This window comes from Oncorhynchus keta, chromosome 32, assembly GCF_023373465.1.
Source record: "Oncorhynchus keta strain PuntledgeMale-10-30-2019 chromosome 32, Oket_V2, whole genome shotgun sequence".
Lineage (NCBI taxonomy): Eukaryota > Metazoa > Chordata > Actinopteri > Salmoniformes > Salmonidae > Oncorhynchus > Oncorhynchus keta.
Genome location: NC_068452.1, coordinates 16,232,883 through 16,250,341, shown reverse-complemented (window position 1 = coordinate 16,250,341; position 17,459 = coordinate 16,232,883). Strand labels below are relative to the sequence as shown.

At 40.4% G+C, this 17,459-nt stretch overlaps 1 protein-coding gene across 1 annotated transcript in view; it reads right to left on the bottom strand.

Annotated features, from left to right (window-relative positions):
• Window positions 1–16,956, bottom strand: part of LOC118365165 (corticotropin-releasing factor receptor 1) — a 156,718-nt gene extending 139,762 nt beyond the window's left edge. Inside the window, exon 1 of the mRNA XM_052490700.1 lies at window positions 15,958–16,956. Within this exon, the coding sequence (XP_052346660.1) occupies window positions 15,958–15,981 (24 nt within the window). The 5' untranslated portion in view covers window positions 15,982–16,956. The remainder of the gene's footprint in view (window positions 1–15,957) is intronic.
• Window positions 16,957–17,459: the final 503 nt, after the last annotated feature.

Sequence of the window (17,459 nt, the reverse complement as noted above, 5' to 3'; positions counted from 1 at the left end):
ACTCCCTGTACCTGCTTCTCTACTCCAGCATCGGTTCTTTCAGAAGGCAGCAACCATCAAACGAAGCATCGGGCTTTCCAGTTGGTGGTGACGTCGGGTCCGGGGGCTGATGGAACCGGGGGCCGATGGGGGTGCCTAAGCCAGCTTGTCGGGCCGGGTGGCGCGCCTAGAGGGGGAGGGGGGAGGCACTTTCATGCCTGCTCCAACTCCCCCTCCCTGGTGTTTGAAGGCGCCAGGCTCCCCAGCATTACGCACTCCTGCCACCATCATTATGCACACCTGCCTTCCCACGTCATGTGCATCAGCGATTATTGGACTCTATTACCTGTGTCATTACCGCCCCTATATCATTCTGTTCCCAAGCTCTGTTCCCCGCTTCAGGATTAATATTTGTATGTCGTTATGTTACCTGGTGCTGACGCTGTTCCAGTTTTGTTCCATGTCTGTTCCCAATTTTTATTTTTTATTTTTTTTATTTTATTTAATAAAAAAAAAATTAACCTTTATTTTACTAGGCAAGTCAGTTAAGAACAAATTCTTATTTTCAATGACGGCCTAGGAACAGTGGGTTAACTGCCTGTTCAGGGGCAGAACGACAGATTTGTACCTTGTCAGCTCAGGGATTCGAACTTGCAACCTTTTGGTTACTAGTCCAACGCTCTAACCACTAGGCGACCCTACCGTCCCAATTAAATGTGGACGCCCCGTACCTGCATCTCTACTCCAGCGTTGGTTCTTACATATCCTTCAGCCCTGTGCTATGCAATCTCTAACACGCAACCCAAACCGGCTGCGCACGTGCGCCATCGTGCATGAATTTATTTTGTCCCCCTACACCAAACGCGATCACGATACGCAGGTTAAACTATCAACTCTGAACCAACATTCATTTGGGGACAGGTCGAAAAGCATTAACAATGTATGGCAATTTAGATAGTTAGCTTGCACGTGCTAGATAATTTGTCCTATTTATCTAGCTTGCTGTTGCTAACTAATTTGTCCTGGGATATAAACATTGAGTTGTTATTTTACCTGAAATGCACAGGGTCCTCTACTCCGACAATTAATCCACATATAAAACTGTCAACCGAATCGTTTCTAGTCATCTCTCCTCCTTCCAGGCTTTTTCATCTTTGAATTTATATGGTGATTAGCATCTACACTTTCATAGTATTACCACGATGACCGGCAAAACAGTTTGTCTTTCAATCACCCACATGGGTATAACCAATGAGGAGATGGCACGTGGGTACCTGCTTCTATAAACCAATGAGGAGATGGGAGAGGCAGGACTTGCAGCGCGATCTGCATCAGAAATAGAAAGGAGTTCTACTGTAGCCCATGGCAACGCAGACACTTGTTGGCACGTGCGAGCAGTGTGGGTGCAATAACTATATAACATGAATTTCTACATTTATTTTGCAACACTCGACGTGTCCGGTCTGGTCAGCATGTAACAGTTATTTTCCAATGCTGCAGTATCTAAGGTCAAATATACAGTGTGGCCCATATACAGTATAATCTATTAATCTATACCTACAAACAACAGTTAAGACCTTTTTACAGTATAGCCATCATCTCTATGTAACCCGGTTATTACACCACCAACTCTTTTCACAGCCCTGATTGGCCTTATGACTGACATATCAGTTTCATACAACACTCCTATGGAAACGAGAGAGAAATGTGCGTCCCAAATGGCACCCAATTCCCTACACAGTGCACTACTTTTCACAGCCCTATGGCCCCTTTCGGAATAGGGTGACATTTGGGACGCAACCAGTGAGTGCTCCTACAGTTTCTTTAAGTGCTTCTATACATGTGTCTGTGAGCATAGTGTGTCGAAAAATAAAGAACAGTCATGCAAGCCAGCAGATGGATCACAGTTTGCCAGGAATTATTTCCTTCATTCTATTAAAGGGGCAATCTGGGAATAGTGAATACATTTTTACATTTTAAAAAGTGGTGGCCACTTTGTTTTTGTTTGAATCTCAGATTGCCCCTTTAAATACCCAGCTCTCTGTCAACACTGCCATTGTAATGAGGCCAAGGTAATGAGGTTTCACTTGAAGTTGATCAGACCCATTTTCTGAGAATTTTACAGGGCTCATGTTGTAAGGGGCTTAGGGAGAGAAAAAGCAAAGGCCTTTCTGAGCGACTATTATTGTTATCATCCGCATTTGATTACCTTTGGTACTTAATGTCCTGTCCTCTCCGATTTGGTTATCTTTTTACAGAATGAATTTACAAAGGAGACAATATGTAGTTAACCAAAGACTGCAACTAGCCATCAGTCTATGTGATGTGTCGTAACATATCTTTTTGTTTCAAACCATTTTCCGATTTCTTTTTACACATTGTATTGGTTTGAGGAACTCTGAATGTATTGTATTGCAATCCAAATCCTAATTTCTACTTTATATATATTTATATAAGGATTTTAGATGTGGTGGTCTAGAGATGCCTGATATCCTATGACTCAATCAAAACAAGTGGTTAGAATTTCTTCTCCAGTTGCTTGCTATACCTTGGGACCAATTGCACAGAAGTGGCATAGATTTCTCATGGGCTAGATGAGAAAACATCTAATAAAATCTGCAGCAGCACTCTAATCCTGACATTGAGCTATCCTTCACTGCGATAGGTTCAGGGCTGTGCATGACCAGTTTTCCGTTCATTAGGGGGAACAGTTTTCAAAATGGAGTGAAACTGAGAAGTACCACTGTACCTGAACATGTCCAATAAGAATACTGATTTTTGTTTTCCATTGGAAAACGGTTTGCAACTATGTGCTCTACTGAACATGACCCTGAGCAGATAGAAGAGCTGCCCTCTCTGACTTTCAACTCCTCCATCCTGACCTTAACAGAGATAACCTGTACTCCACTCCTGCAGAGTGCAAACACTGCATTCCCATATATTCTGTAATAGACTCCCGAACTGCACTGATTGATACACCTGGCAGCCTCACCTAAAGTATATGACATACTGTATAGTGGGATATTGGTTCATTACTGGGCTTCAAACTTTGACTGATTGAAGTTCTCCAAGCATCACACTATCTGCAGCAATCAGTCCAGTCACCTTGGCTTGGGGAAGGTGGGCTTTAAAACATGTGTGTGCTGGCAACCTGGCTACCATTGATTAATATGTTCAAGTGGAGCTGCTGATGCACGCGCTTTCGAGGATTTCAGCCTTGCGGCGTCGAACATATACTTTATCATCAACGTAAAGCCAGCCGCTTGGTGTAGTGTACTATACAGGGAATAGTGTAACATTTCAGACGCAGCCGTGATAGACAATAGACGGCTTTATAGGTGACGGGAGTCGGGACAGAAGCACGCACATCGAAAGGTCAAACCATAGTGTAAATGCACATACGCCATATACAGTGCCTTGCGAAAGTATTCGGCCCCCTTGAACTTTGCGACCTTTTGCCACATTTCAGGCTACAAACATAAACATATAAAACTGTATTTTTTTGTGAAGAATCAACAACAAGTGGGACACAATCATGAAGTGGAACGACATTTATTGGATATTTCAGACTTTTTTAACAAATCAAAAACTGAAAAATTGGGCGTGCAACATTTTTCAGCCCCCTTAAGTTAATACTTTGTAGCGCCACCTTTTGCTGCGATTACAGCTGTAAGTCGCTTGGGGTATGTCTCTATCAGTTTTGCACATCGAGAGACTGAAATTTTTTCCCATTCCTCCTGGCTAAACAGCTCGAGCTCAGTGAGGTTGGATGGAGAGCATTTGTGAACAGCAGTTTTCAGTTCTTTCCACAGATTCTCGATTGGATTCAGGTCTGGACTTTGACTTGGCCATTCTAACACCTGGAAATGTTTATTTTTGAACCATTCCATTGTAGATTTTGCTTTATGTTTTGGATCATTGTCTTGTTGGAAGACAAATCTCCGTCCCAGTCTCAGGTCTTTTGCAGACTCCATCAGGTTTTCTTCCAGAATGGTCCTGTATTTGGCTCCATCCATCTTCCCATCAATTTTAACCATCTTCCCTGTCCCTGCTGAAGAAAAGCAGGCCCAAACCATGATGCTGCCACCACCATGTTTGACAGTGGGGATGTTGTGTTCAGGGTGATGAGCTGTGTTGCTTTTACGCCAAACATAACGTTTTGCATTGTTGCCAAAAAGTAAAATTTTGGTTTCATCTGACCAGAGCACCTTCTTCCACATGTTTGGTGTGTCTCCCAGGTGGCTTGTGGCAAACTTTAAACGGCACTTTTTACGGATATCTTGCCACTCTTCCATAAAGGCCAGATTTGTGCAATATACGACTGATTGTTGTCCTATGGACAGAGTCTCCCACCTCAGCTGTAGATCTCTGCAGTTCATCCAGAGTGATCATGGGCCTCTTGGCTGCATCTCTGATCAGTCTTCTCCTTGTATGAGCTGAAAGTTTAGAGGGACGGCCAGGTCTTGGTAGATTTGCAGTGGTCTGATACTCCTTCCATTTCAATATTATAGCTTGCACAGTGCTCCTTGGGATGTTTAAAGCTTGGGAAATATTTTTGTATCCAAATCCGGCTTTAAACTTCTTCACAACAGTATCTCGGACCTGCCTGGTGTGTTCCTTGTTCTTCATGATGCTCTCTGTGCTTTTAACGGACCTCTGAGACTATCACAGTGCAGGTGCATTTATACAGAGACTTGATTACACACAGGTGGATTGTATTTATCATCATTAGTCATTTAGGTCAACATTGGATCATTCAGAGATCCTCACTGAACTTCTGGAGAGAGTTTGCTGCACTGAAAGTAAAGGGGCTGAATAATTTTGCACGCCCAATTTTTCAGTTTTTGATTTGTTAAAAAAGTTTGAAATATCCAATAAATGTCGTTCCACTTCATGATTGTGTCCCACTTGTTGTTGATTCTTCACCAAAAAATACAGTTTTATATCTTTTTGTTTGAAGCCTGAAATGTGGCAAAAGGTCGCAAAGTTCAAGGGGGCCGAATACTTTCGCAAGGCACTGTAAGTAGTCAATGAGACACATGGTAAAGGTCGCCGGAACTGTTCGCAGTCACACAGATGTATCATATTCCCCACAGTGTTAAAGGGGAATGGAAACACTTTAGGAAGTAAATCTAAGCAAGATATGTATTCAATCCACTAATACTAAACATGTGAATTTAACATAAAAACATCTCTATATTTAGTATTTTGATTGCCGACAGGGTTTATTTGAGCTACGGTCAGCTCCATTTTAAATTGCCATAGTAAAGACTGACGCCAGTGCGTCACTGGCAGGAATCAGCAAATTGTCTGTGGTATTGAGTTTTCGTGCGAGGAGTGAATCGAAGAGAGTGAGGTTAGGGGTGGACAACGATGATGGCAACAGCAAGTAGTAATTCAAACATGAACTGTATAGCGCCAGGCTGTATGAATTGGCTCAAAGTAAATCCCTCTGTAAATTACCATTGGCTGCCCAAGGACCTACAACTTTTATAGAAGTGGCTCCATGTCCTGAAGAGGAAGGACGTGCCAGCTCGAGCTAGCAGGATATGCAGACAGCATTTCGCGGAGGCAGAATTCTCGATGAAGGGCACTTTCGATGTTATGGTGTAGGGGTTACCGAACGACCATCATCAACATCGCTGACTTTGTAGTCAAGCAAAAGCGACTGAATGGAGGAGGTGACGCGAGTCAATGCAATGGAGCCTGAGGTAACATTAACCGGTCATGACTTTTGTTGACAAGGCTAGCATCAGACACTGGACATCTTTGTGTAACACCCCCCAGCAAATAACGTTAGTAAGCAACTCAACTGCAACTAAAATTGCAACACAGTTTATCCATGTACCCCTGTTATTAGGTAACGTTAGTTAATGTAGTTAGCTTCCACCTCAGATAGTCAAGTACTGTAATACATTTTGCTGACAGATTTGTTTTTGTAATTTAGCTAGACTGAAGTTGACATAGCTAATGTTTGCTGAAAAATAAATGTCCCTGTATTTGCTGTGTGTGTGTGTGTGTGTGTGTGTGTGTGTGTGTGTGTGTGTGTGTGTGTGTGTGTGTGTGTGTGTGTGTGTGTGTGTGTGTGTGTGTGTGTGTGTGTGTGTGTGTGTGTGTGTGTGTGTGTGTGTGTGTGTGTGTGTGTGTTGACAAAGCATACAAGACAGGTAGCTTGTTAATGCCAACTGATATATTTGGGCTCTGTTGTCTTAACAAAACGTTTGTTTGTTTTCAGGATGACATCTTCATCTCTGAAAACTTTTTCATCCTGGGGGAGACTGTGCAGGAGGCAGGTGGTACATGAAAATCCATATTATTTATAAGGCTATTGTTTATTTCAAGTATATGCTGTGATTCTTGAATATAACTATAGCCTAATAGATGCCATAATTGTTTTCTACCAACAAGAAAGAACGGTTAGTACTGCTTGCCAAACTGACACCTGGGTGCCTGTGCTGCCGTGGAAAAGAAGTCCACTGGGACCATCGCTAAAGAGCTCGGGGCCCATCTAGATTGCGCTCATGACCACCAGTATACAACCGAGTCCTGCCCCTAAACGCCACAGATGGAGCTGACAGAGAGGAAGATCAGTGAGGACCATAAATCTCTGTCGGGGGTCAAAGACGAGACTTGTCAATTTGATGCCCGAAGGCCATTCATTTCACATAAAAAGATAACACAATTATGCCATAAGTGTTTGCAACAATATATAGAATAATGGGTGACATACTGTATCTAAAAAATATTTAAAAACTTGAATAACCTTTGTCCGGACTTTTGCGCTTCATCAATTTCATTCAGTTTAACAACGGTAAAAAGCCATTTTAAAGCATATCACATGATGGTAATCACAGAAGACCCACAAAGAAGACCCATTGAAGACCCTCTATCAATGTGATGAGGTAAGTAAATCTTTCTGAAATATTTGATGATTTCACCTTTTCACCCTCAAGTAACCTTTGTAAAAAAAACGCATGTCCTTCAGTACAACACAGAAAACATACTTTTAATGTTATTATTTTATAAAATGCTATATTAAATATTAAAAGTATGGATAATCTTTGTAGGTCAAGGTCATTACTTTATATAGGTGACCAAGGAACTGCCTGTTAAATATGTTTCTTCATGAAGTCAGTCCTTCCGTATCACGCTTTTGTGCTTCAGCACAACAAAAGTTGTGTTATACCACAATGTCACTCATTACAATGAATGACAGTAGCTGTGTTATGCCGTGTTTTCACTAGTTTACAACATTTAATAATGCAATTCATATTTACTTGTTGTATGAATACTGAATATCATCATTTGAAACTATTTCATGGAGTTTTAAGGTATTTCAGAGCCGTTGAATTCAAAACTCTGCAACTCTGACTGGGAAAAGTTTACAGAGCTTCATTAGTCCAAATTACAAGTTACACACCAGTTAGGCTACATAATACTACATATGATTACACAATAAAACAACATACACAAGCATTCTAAAAAATAAATCCATGTTTTAAAGATGATATTGAATGATGAGTTCAGTTTGAGAACATTCAAGAGTTCCATTTGATGTTCAGACAATGGATTTGGTTAATATTCTGATGTTCAGAATAAGGATTTTTTTTTTTTGGTGTAATAATTTTTTATGCAATTTCTTTCAAATGCCATGATATTACTTTGAGAAAGATATCCACTTTTTCATGATGATTTTAAGCAAAACAATTTTTTTGCACAATGTTTATGGAATGTTTTTTAATTTATGCTTTGTTTCAAATGTTAAATTCTTATTTAATCCTATAATTAATTAAATTGTACCTCATGTGTCAGTTAAACTGTGTTTCATAGTAAAACCCATCTTCTTTATGTGTGTGGCGTATGGGTCATTTCTCTCTCTCGCTAGCATAGAACCGATCGACAGTTGAAGACAGAAGTTTGCATACAACTTTAAACTCAGTTTTTCACAATTCCTGACATTTAATCCAAGTAAAAATTCCCTGTCTCAGGTCAGTTAGGATCACCACTTTATTTTAAGAATGTATAATATCAGAATAATAGTAGAGAGGATGATTTACTTGATCTTTTATTTCTTTCATCACATTCCCAGTGGGTCAGAAGTTTACATACACTCAATTAGTATTTGGTAGCATTGCCTTTAAATTGTTTAACTTGGGTCAAATGTTTTGGGTAGCCTTCCACAAGCTTCCCTCAATAAGTTGGGTGAATTTTGGCCTATTCCTCCTGACAGTGCTGGTGTAACTGAGTCAGGTTTGTAGGCCTCCTTGCTCGTCAACGCTTTTTCAGTTCTGCCCATAAATGCTCTATGGGATTGAGGTCAGGGCTTTGTGATGGCCACTCCAAAACCTTGACTTTGTTGTCTAAGCCATTTTGCCTCAACTTTGGAAATATGCTTGGGGTCATTGTCCATTTGGCAGACCCATTTGCGACCATGCTTTAACTTCCTGACTGTTGTCTTGAGATGTTGCTTCAATATATCCACATCATTTTCCGTCCTCATGATGCCATCCATTTTGTGAAGTGCACTAGTCCCTCCTGCAGCAAAGCAATCCCACAACATGATGCTGCCACCCCCGTGCTTCACAGTTGAGATGGTGTTCTTCGGCTTGCAAACCTCCCCCTTTTTTCCTCCAAACATAACGATGGCCAGTATGGCCAAACAGTTCTGTTTTTGTTTCATCAAACCAAAGGACATTTCTCCAAAAAGTATGATCTTTGTCCCCATGTGCAGTTGCAAACCGTAGTCTGGCTTTTTTTTATGGCAGTTTTGGAACACTGGCTTCTTCCTTAATGAGTGTCCTTTCAGGTTATGTCAATATAGGACTTGTTTTGCTGGGGATATAGATAATTTTGTACCTGTTTCCTCCAGCATCTTCACAAGGTCCTTTGCTGTTGTTCTGGGACTGATTTGCACTTTTCGCACCAAAGTATGTTCATCTCCAGGAGACAACGCGTCTCCTTCCTTCTCCCGAGGATGAACCAGACTTGTGGCGGTCTACAATTTTTTTGGCTGATTTATTTTGATTTTCCTATGATGTCAAGCAAAGAGGCACTGAGTTTGAAGGTGGGCCTTGAAATACATCCACAGGTACATCTCCAATTGACTCAGATTATGTCAATTAGCCTATCAGAAGCTTCTAAATTTTCTGGAATTTTCCAAGCTGTTTAAAGGCACAGTCAACTTAGTGTATGTACACTTCTGACCCACTGGAATTATGATACAGTGAATTATTGTTGAAAAAACACCTGTGTCATGCACAAAGTAGATTTGCCAAAATTACAGTTTGTTTAACAAGAAATTTGTGGAGTGGTTAAAAAACTAGTTGTAATGACTTCAACCTAAGTGTAAGTAAACTTCCGACTTCAACTATAAGTACAGATAAGTACAGCTAGCTTGCACAATTTAAAGATCTTGTTCTGTTTTTTACACAGTTTTATAACTTAAAAAATAGCTAAAAGAAAAATGCTATTGCTGCTACTAATAATAGTTCATAGGATCCTTATTGTTATTGCTAAAGGAATCACATTTAATCTATATTTGTGGCCCGTAGTGATATGTGTCATTCAGGGTAACAAAACATTGACATACAGTATAACACCAGTATTTTATATTAAAATACAATAACTTTGTTTTGTTGACTCAGAGAGACAAAAACACATCTCAAAGGATTAAGTGAAATATATTTTTATAGATTTTAGCAGGACGTTTTTGTAAAAAACCTGTGACACATCAAATATGAGGGAGTCAAAATAAAATAATGTCAGTTTTTCTGGGTAGTTATATTTCTGCCCGTCTAAGCATGGACATTGTGATTATAACACTTAGTTTTATGAATTACATTTTACTTGGGTACATTCATATGAATCACAAAACAAATGATTTATTGGCTTTATTTTTGATTATAACTAATAATAGGGCATAGGTGACTCTCCAATGAACATAAAAAAAGCAATTCAAGGAATTGTAATTGCTGTTTAATTTTATTGTTACTTTGAAAACCTTATATGACTTTGACCCATGAACCTGAGAGCTCAGAATCACAAAGAATCACAGTGTGAGCCAAGATATACTATCGATTCCTTTGGGGGAGTGGGATGGTGTTCCCGAAAATGGAGAAGGAGCAGGCAATTCAACAGCGAATTCAAAGATGCACCTATCCATAAATGGAATCGAAGTGGAATTGTTTTTCCTCTGATTTATTTTTACCCGTTTCAATGGATGTGCCACCTTGTCCCGGTTCCGCTGTTTCGACTCTCTCTCTCTCTCAACCTATGAATGCTCAGCTATGAAAAGCCAACTGATATTTGCTCCTGAGGTGCTGAACTGTTGCACCCTCTATAACCACTGTGGTTAATATTCTGATGTAAAAATATATTTTTCTAAAATATATTTGATTGTTTGCTGTTCTACATGCTGTGTATTCACTAACAGTCTGAGTGATGGGACATTTTTATAGTATCTGTAACACATTTTGGTGTGTATTTAATCTGCATCTTAACTTCTTAAAGTAGCAATCAGCAGTAGAAACAATAACAAAGTGTCTACCTGCTCCTCTTTCGGTAAAAAACTGAGGGATGGGGCTGGAGAAATGTAACCACTCTCAAATTCATAGACAGAGCTATAGATGCAAGGACTGACCATTAATGATATCAAAATTGTAAGCCTGTTTCTATGATCTGTTTCCCCTACCATGTACCCAGTTTGCTTTGGATAAAGGCATCTGCTAAATGGCATATATTATTCAAGTCTACTTTGACTCTGCCAACTAGCTGCCCAGTGTCGTTACCATTCTTTCAAATAGAAGGCAGCCAAAGCTAGTTGAACTCACTACTCTAGTGACAGGGACACAGGATTAGTGCGCACTGAAAGTAGTTTTAATGGATATCAATGGATATACAGTACCAGTCAAAAGTTTGAACACACCTACTCATTCAAGGGTTGTTCTTTATTTTTACTATCTTCTATGTTGTAGAATGATAGGGAAGATATCAAAACTATGTAGTAACCAAAAAAGTGTTAAGCAAATCCAAATATATTTTAGATTTTAGATTCTTCAAAGTAGCCACCCTTTGCCTTGATGGCAGCTTTGCACACTCTTGGCATTCTCTCAACCAGCTTCACCTGGAATGCTTTTCCAACAGTCTTCAAGGGGTCCTACATATGCTGAGCATTGTTGGCTTCTTTTCCTTCACTCTGTGATCCAATTCATCCCAAAACATCTAAATTTGGTTTAGGCTGGGGTGATTGTGGAGGCCAGGTCATCTGATGCAGCACTCCTTCTAGGTCAAATAGCCCTTACACAGCCTGGAGGTGTGTTTTGGGTCATTGTCCTGTTGGAGAAAAAAACATAGTCCCTAGATGGGATCACTGCAGAATGCTGTGGTAGCCATGCTGGCTCAGTGTGCCTTGAATTCAAAATAAATCACAGATAGTGTCACCAGCAAAGCACCATCACACCTACTCCTCCATGCTTCACGTTGGGAACCACACGTGCAGAGATAATCCGTTCAACTACTCTGCGTATCACAAAGACATGGTGGTTGGAACCAAAAATCTCAAATTTGGACCATAGGATAGGTTTCTACTGGTCTAAAATCCAATGCTCATGTTTCCTGGCCCAAGTAAGTCTCTTCCTATTATTGGGGACCTTTAGTAGTGGTTTCTTTGCAGCAATTCGACCATGAAGGCCTGATTCACGCAGTCTTCTCTGAACAGTTGATGTTGAGATGTGTCTGTTACTTGAGCTGCAATCTGAGGTGCAGTTAACTCCAATGAACGTATCCTCTGCAGCAGAGGTAACTGGGACTTCCTTCACTGTGGCGGTCATCATGAGAGCCAGTTTCATCAAACCAGTTTCATGGTTTTTGCGACTGCAAATATCTTCCTGATTGACTGACCTTCATGTCTTAAAGTAATGATGGCCTGTCGTTTCTCTTTGCTCATTTGAGCTGTTCTTGCCATAATCTGGACTTGGTCTTTTAACCAAATAGAGCTATCTTCTGTATACCACACCTACCTTATTACAACACAACTGATTGTCTCAAAAGCATTAAGAAGAAAATAAATTCCACAAATTAACTTTTAACAAGGCACACCAGTTAATTGAAATGCATTCCAGGTGACAAGTTGATTGAGATGAAGCTGAAGCTTCATGAAGCTGATTGAGAGAATACAAAGAGTGTGCAAAGCTGTCATCAAGGCTAATGGTGGCTAATTTGAAGGATGTCCAATAGAAAATATATTTTTTATTTGTTTAACACTTTTTTGGTTACTACATGATTCCATATATGTTATTTCATAGTTTTGATGTCTTCACTAGTATTCTACAAGGTAGAAAATAGTAAAACATTAAGAAAAACCCATGAATGAGTAGGTGTGTCCAAACTTTTGACTGATAATGCATATATATATATATACAGTGGGGAGAACAAGTATTTGAAACACTGACGATTTTGCAGGTTTTCCTACTTACAAAGCATGTAGAGGTCTGTCATTTTTTATCATAGGTACACTTCAACTGTGAGAGACGGAAGCTCAAACAAAAATCCAGAAAATCACATTGTATGATTTTCAAGTAATTAATTTGCATTTTATTGCATGACATAAGTATTTGTTCACCTACCAACCAGTAAGAATTCCAGCTCTCACAGACCTGTTAGTTTTTCTTTAATTAAGAAGCCCTCCTGTTCTCCACTCATTACCTGTATTAACTGCACCTGTTTGAACTTGTTACCTGTATAAAAGACACCTGTCCACACACTCAATCAAACAGACTCCAACCTCTCCACAATGGCCAAGACCAGAGAGCTGTATAAGGACATCAGGGATAAAATTGTAGGCCTGCACAAGGCTGGGATGGGCTACAGGACAATAGGCAAGCAGCTTGGTGAGAAGGCAACAACTGTTGGCGCAATTATTAGAAAATGGAAGGAGTTCAAGATGACAGTCAATCACCCTCGGTCTGGGGCTCCATGCAAGATCTCACCTCGTGGGGCATCAATGATCATGAGGAAGGTGAGGGATCAGCCCAGAGCTACACGGCAGTACCTGGTCAATTACCTGAAGAGAGCTGGGACCACAGTCTTAAAGAAAACCATGAGTAACACACTACGCCGTCATGGATTAAAATCCTGCAGCGCATGCAAGGTCCCCCTGCTCAAGCCAGCTCATGTCCAGGCCCGTCTGAAGTTTGCCAATGACCATCTGGATGATCCAGAGGAGGAATGGGAGAAGGTCATGTGGTCTGATGAAACAAAAATAGAGCTTTTTGGTCTAAACTCCACTCGCTGTGTTTGGAGGAAGAAGAAGGATGAAGAACACCATCCCAACCGTGAAGCATGGGTGGAAACATCATTCTTTGGGGATGCTTTTCTGCAAAGGGGACAGGACGACTGCACCGTATTGAGGGGAGGATGGATGGGGCCATGTATCGCAAGATCTTGGCCAACAACCTCCTTCCCTCAGTAAAAGCATTGAAGATGGGTCGTGGCTGGGTCTTCCAACTAAGGAGTGGCTCCGTAGGAAGCATCTCAAGGTCCTGGAGTGGCCTAGCCAGTCTCCAGACCTGAACCTAATAGAACATCTTTGGAGGGAGCTGAAAGTCCGTATTGCCCAGCGACAGCCCCGAAACCTGAAGGATCTGGAGAAGGATCTGCAGTGTGTGCAAACCTGGTCAAGAACTACAGGAAACGTATGATCTCTGTAATTGCAAACAAAGGTTTCTGTACCAAATACCTGTTCTCCACACTATGTTTTTTCCTCTGATAAATTGGGGGGCCAAATAAAATCACCTACATGCCGAATATGGCCCGTGGGCCGCCTGTTGGGGAACCTTGTTGTATAGTGCTAGCACACACTGTTATTCCTCAAAAGCCATTTCCCATCTGTCAGCCAAGTAGCCGTTGGGTGGGAGGATTTAAATCTCTGTAGCTTCTGTGCCCATTGAAATAGAATTAATGTACTAGAATTAAGTAAATTTAATGGGAATGTCCGCTCTGTGGTCTGGTCCTTTCCATCTGAAGAGTCTGCGTTGAGTTAATTAGATCAGCGGGGACAGACAGACCCAGACTGTAAATAGGAGGACATTGAGATATTTAATTGAAGAAGTAGACATTAATATCTAATTGAGGAAGAGTTTATATGAGAGGCTGAACAGACTGGAGTCTCACTGACATTCACACCTGATGAAGGAACAAGGATCTGTTTGCCTCTGAAAGAGGGCCCTGTTTAAGACTGTCCTTAAAAGTTTGGTAGACTGGAAAAACAGTTGTAGGCCTACAGAGTCTGTCTGCAAGGCAAATTGGGAGTATAAAAATAACATTATGTTAGTGATTCATTCGAAAACGTAAAATGTATTGTTTGGTGGAGAGGAAAATAATGTCTACAGGGTCAGACAGTTTGGCAAATTTAGAGTATAAAAATGGTGTTATGTTAGTGATTCAATTTAACATAATCAAATGATCATATGAAAATCAAAGACATGGGATGGTTGCCCAGTAAAAACAAAAAGTGATCTGAGAATGTACGTTGTCTAGCTACTGTTGATGATTGATCTGCCATCAGATATGCATAGTTGGTTTTATTTGCATTTCCACTTCCTCATTGTCCAGGTTGTCTTTTCTGCTTAAATTAGAATGCCAATCTCACTGCATTTAAAACTGTCAATCCCTTCACCTCCTAGCCCTGGGTACCATTCCTTCCTCTCTCTCCATTGGACAAATGCCAGACTTACCTCAAGCAATAGGATTAGTGTGATTCACAGGCAGTGGCTGTGTAGAAATGAATCCCCTACTTGCACCTGCATGAGTTTGATTCTCAATGCTTTGATACACACCCCTGGAATTCAAGAATGAAGATTCCCGTGCAAGTAGGCCTGTGCAAGGGCTGAATAAGTGTTTTGTTGCCTTCGTCGCTTTCAATCTGCGCAGGTAATGTTGTCTATGCGGATGTGATGATTGTATAAGAAAACAGTCATATTTAATTTAACCGATTTAGATTTGACCCTCATTCAAACGTGTAATGACAACGCATAATCTTCCCCTAAATTAGGCTAAATCAGGCGAGCCACAAAAACACAGAAAGATTGTCTGAAATGTAACAATGCATTCATGTCCAACTATCTGGGTTGGGCTTTTAAAGGGATTATCTGTTGTTATTAGGCTACACATTTAAATTAAGAATGGTGTTGCTGTTACATTAACAGCATTCTTTAAATTAAGAATGCTGTTGTAGAATATAGCTAAACTTTGATTTAGGTGACGGCAAGTTCTCTCTGTCATTAGGCTATTTTAAGAACCCTGGAATTGGGATTCTTGAATACAAGCCAAGTGAATGAATCAACAAAATAATGTACATAACAATATTTAGCAATAACCCCTTTAATCATAATAGTCAGTAGTGCTGGAGAGCTCCATTGACAAAATAACCTGCATTTGAAAAAGTATATTGTTCACTAGATATTGTTCTTTACAGGAGTAGTAAACGAAAAACACACACACACATACTGCACACACATACTTTTACATTCATCATTTGCTGCTGCTACTCTGTTCTTTATTTCACTCGTATTATTATATAACCTGATGCCTAGTCACTTTACCCTTCTCTCACGTACATATCTACCTCAAATACCTCGTAACTCTGGTAGGCCTACTGGTAGCCTACTCTCTTTATATAGCTCCATTCTTGAGTATTTTATTTTATTCCTCATGTTACTATTTTATTTACATTATTATTTCTAAACTCCGCATCGCTGGGAAGGGCTCTTAAGCAAGCATTTCACGGTAAAGTCTGCACTAGTTGTATTCGGCGCATGTGACGTGACACATTCAATCTGATTTGATTTGAATATATATATAATCAAAGTCCCAAGCAGTGAGAGTCTAAAACACAATCTCGGCTGAGCCAACAAAACAACATAGCAATTAACTGAAACGACAACATTCATTTTCAAAGCATATCGCATGCACCTGACATACCTGCGGAAGAATTCGCAGCCACATTGTTTCTGTGCGTTTGTTTATATGCTGATTTCTCCAAACTCCACTCCTTCCTTGCCGCAGCTACTGTGTTACCACGAGATGCCTCCTGTACCAGAGTAGGGATACTCAATCATCACAAGAGAGGATATCACACCACTTTTGGAATGAATCTTGCACACATGAAACACCAACTGTCAGTCAGTTACTTGTCGTTATGCATTTTCTCAACTCTGAAGTCCCAATAAGCCTCTAACTTGCCGGTCATTATCTTATCGAGATAAGTTTGGTTTGATCGGTGTCAGTCCATTTCAGAGGAAATTCAAACGTCTCTTCGGAAATATTGGTTGTACTATGTAGTTCAGTAGTCTATTTCCTTCTGTATTACAACGCTATATATTCCAGTGAATGGACTTGCCAGTGTACCGCGTTTTGCGTGGTTTTAATAATGGCCTACATGTAAATAACTCTTCTTCTCCATGTACATTAAACGAACATGACAGGTTCCAATAATTAATTCATTGGGCCGATTGAAAGTCTGTCAGAGATTGAGGTCGGGTCTCGCGAACTTCAAAGCGATGACAGCCTTTGCATCGTCCTTTCTCAACCCCTCTTCATAACAGTCCTCTCAAGTATTGCTTTTCCGATGTGAGACTGGTCCGGTGCTCCAATATTTATTTTCTTAATGCTGACTTCTCCAAAATACCATTTAACTTGTAATTGCTAGGCAACATACATCACACGCCTGTCTCAGAGGGAAAATATAGCATTAATTAAAAGCTGCCCGCTGCGCTCCAAAAACTGAAAAGGGAAGAGTGCTTCGCAGGCTCAGTTTCAGAAATCGCGTAATATGATGTGTTTGACACAACAACACCGGTATCATCTTAACGCAGTGCGCGTCCACAGTCTTTATCGCTCTTGGGGTGTTTCAGCTCCGATTCCACTTCACTCAGTCCGACCGACTGCTTTCAGAATTTGAAATATTTTGTTTGCGGTGTGTCTCTCTCAGCCTCCATAGGCAAATAGAACAAACTCCAGCATGCGATCGCATAGACTATCCTACGTCACTGCACACTTTACGGCTCTCCTCTCTTCACTTTTGTTTTTCCTCCTGAGAGCAAATTACCTTCATTTCACTTTTATCAAAACAACATGTTAGACATGCATCTCGATTTATGGCCAAGGGTACACAACTCCAGGGAGCAGGAAAATGTGTCTGTGAAGCTGTGATATGGTTAAATGAAAGCAATAATTTGCCACTGAAGCCCCATTGAAAGCTGTAGACCCATGTCATATACTGTATGGGAACATAAAGATAAATAATTATAATGTCATTTAGGCTGGCCACTCAAATAATCCCCTTACCCCTTCTTCTCTTTCTCCATTGCACTGCATTATCTCTCCTGATGCCCCAGCATGTGTATAGTTCCCTTACGGAAAAAACACATGATTTCACATGTGAAATTTCTACATGTTTTGCACATGCAAAATTGTATTTCATG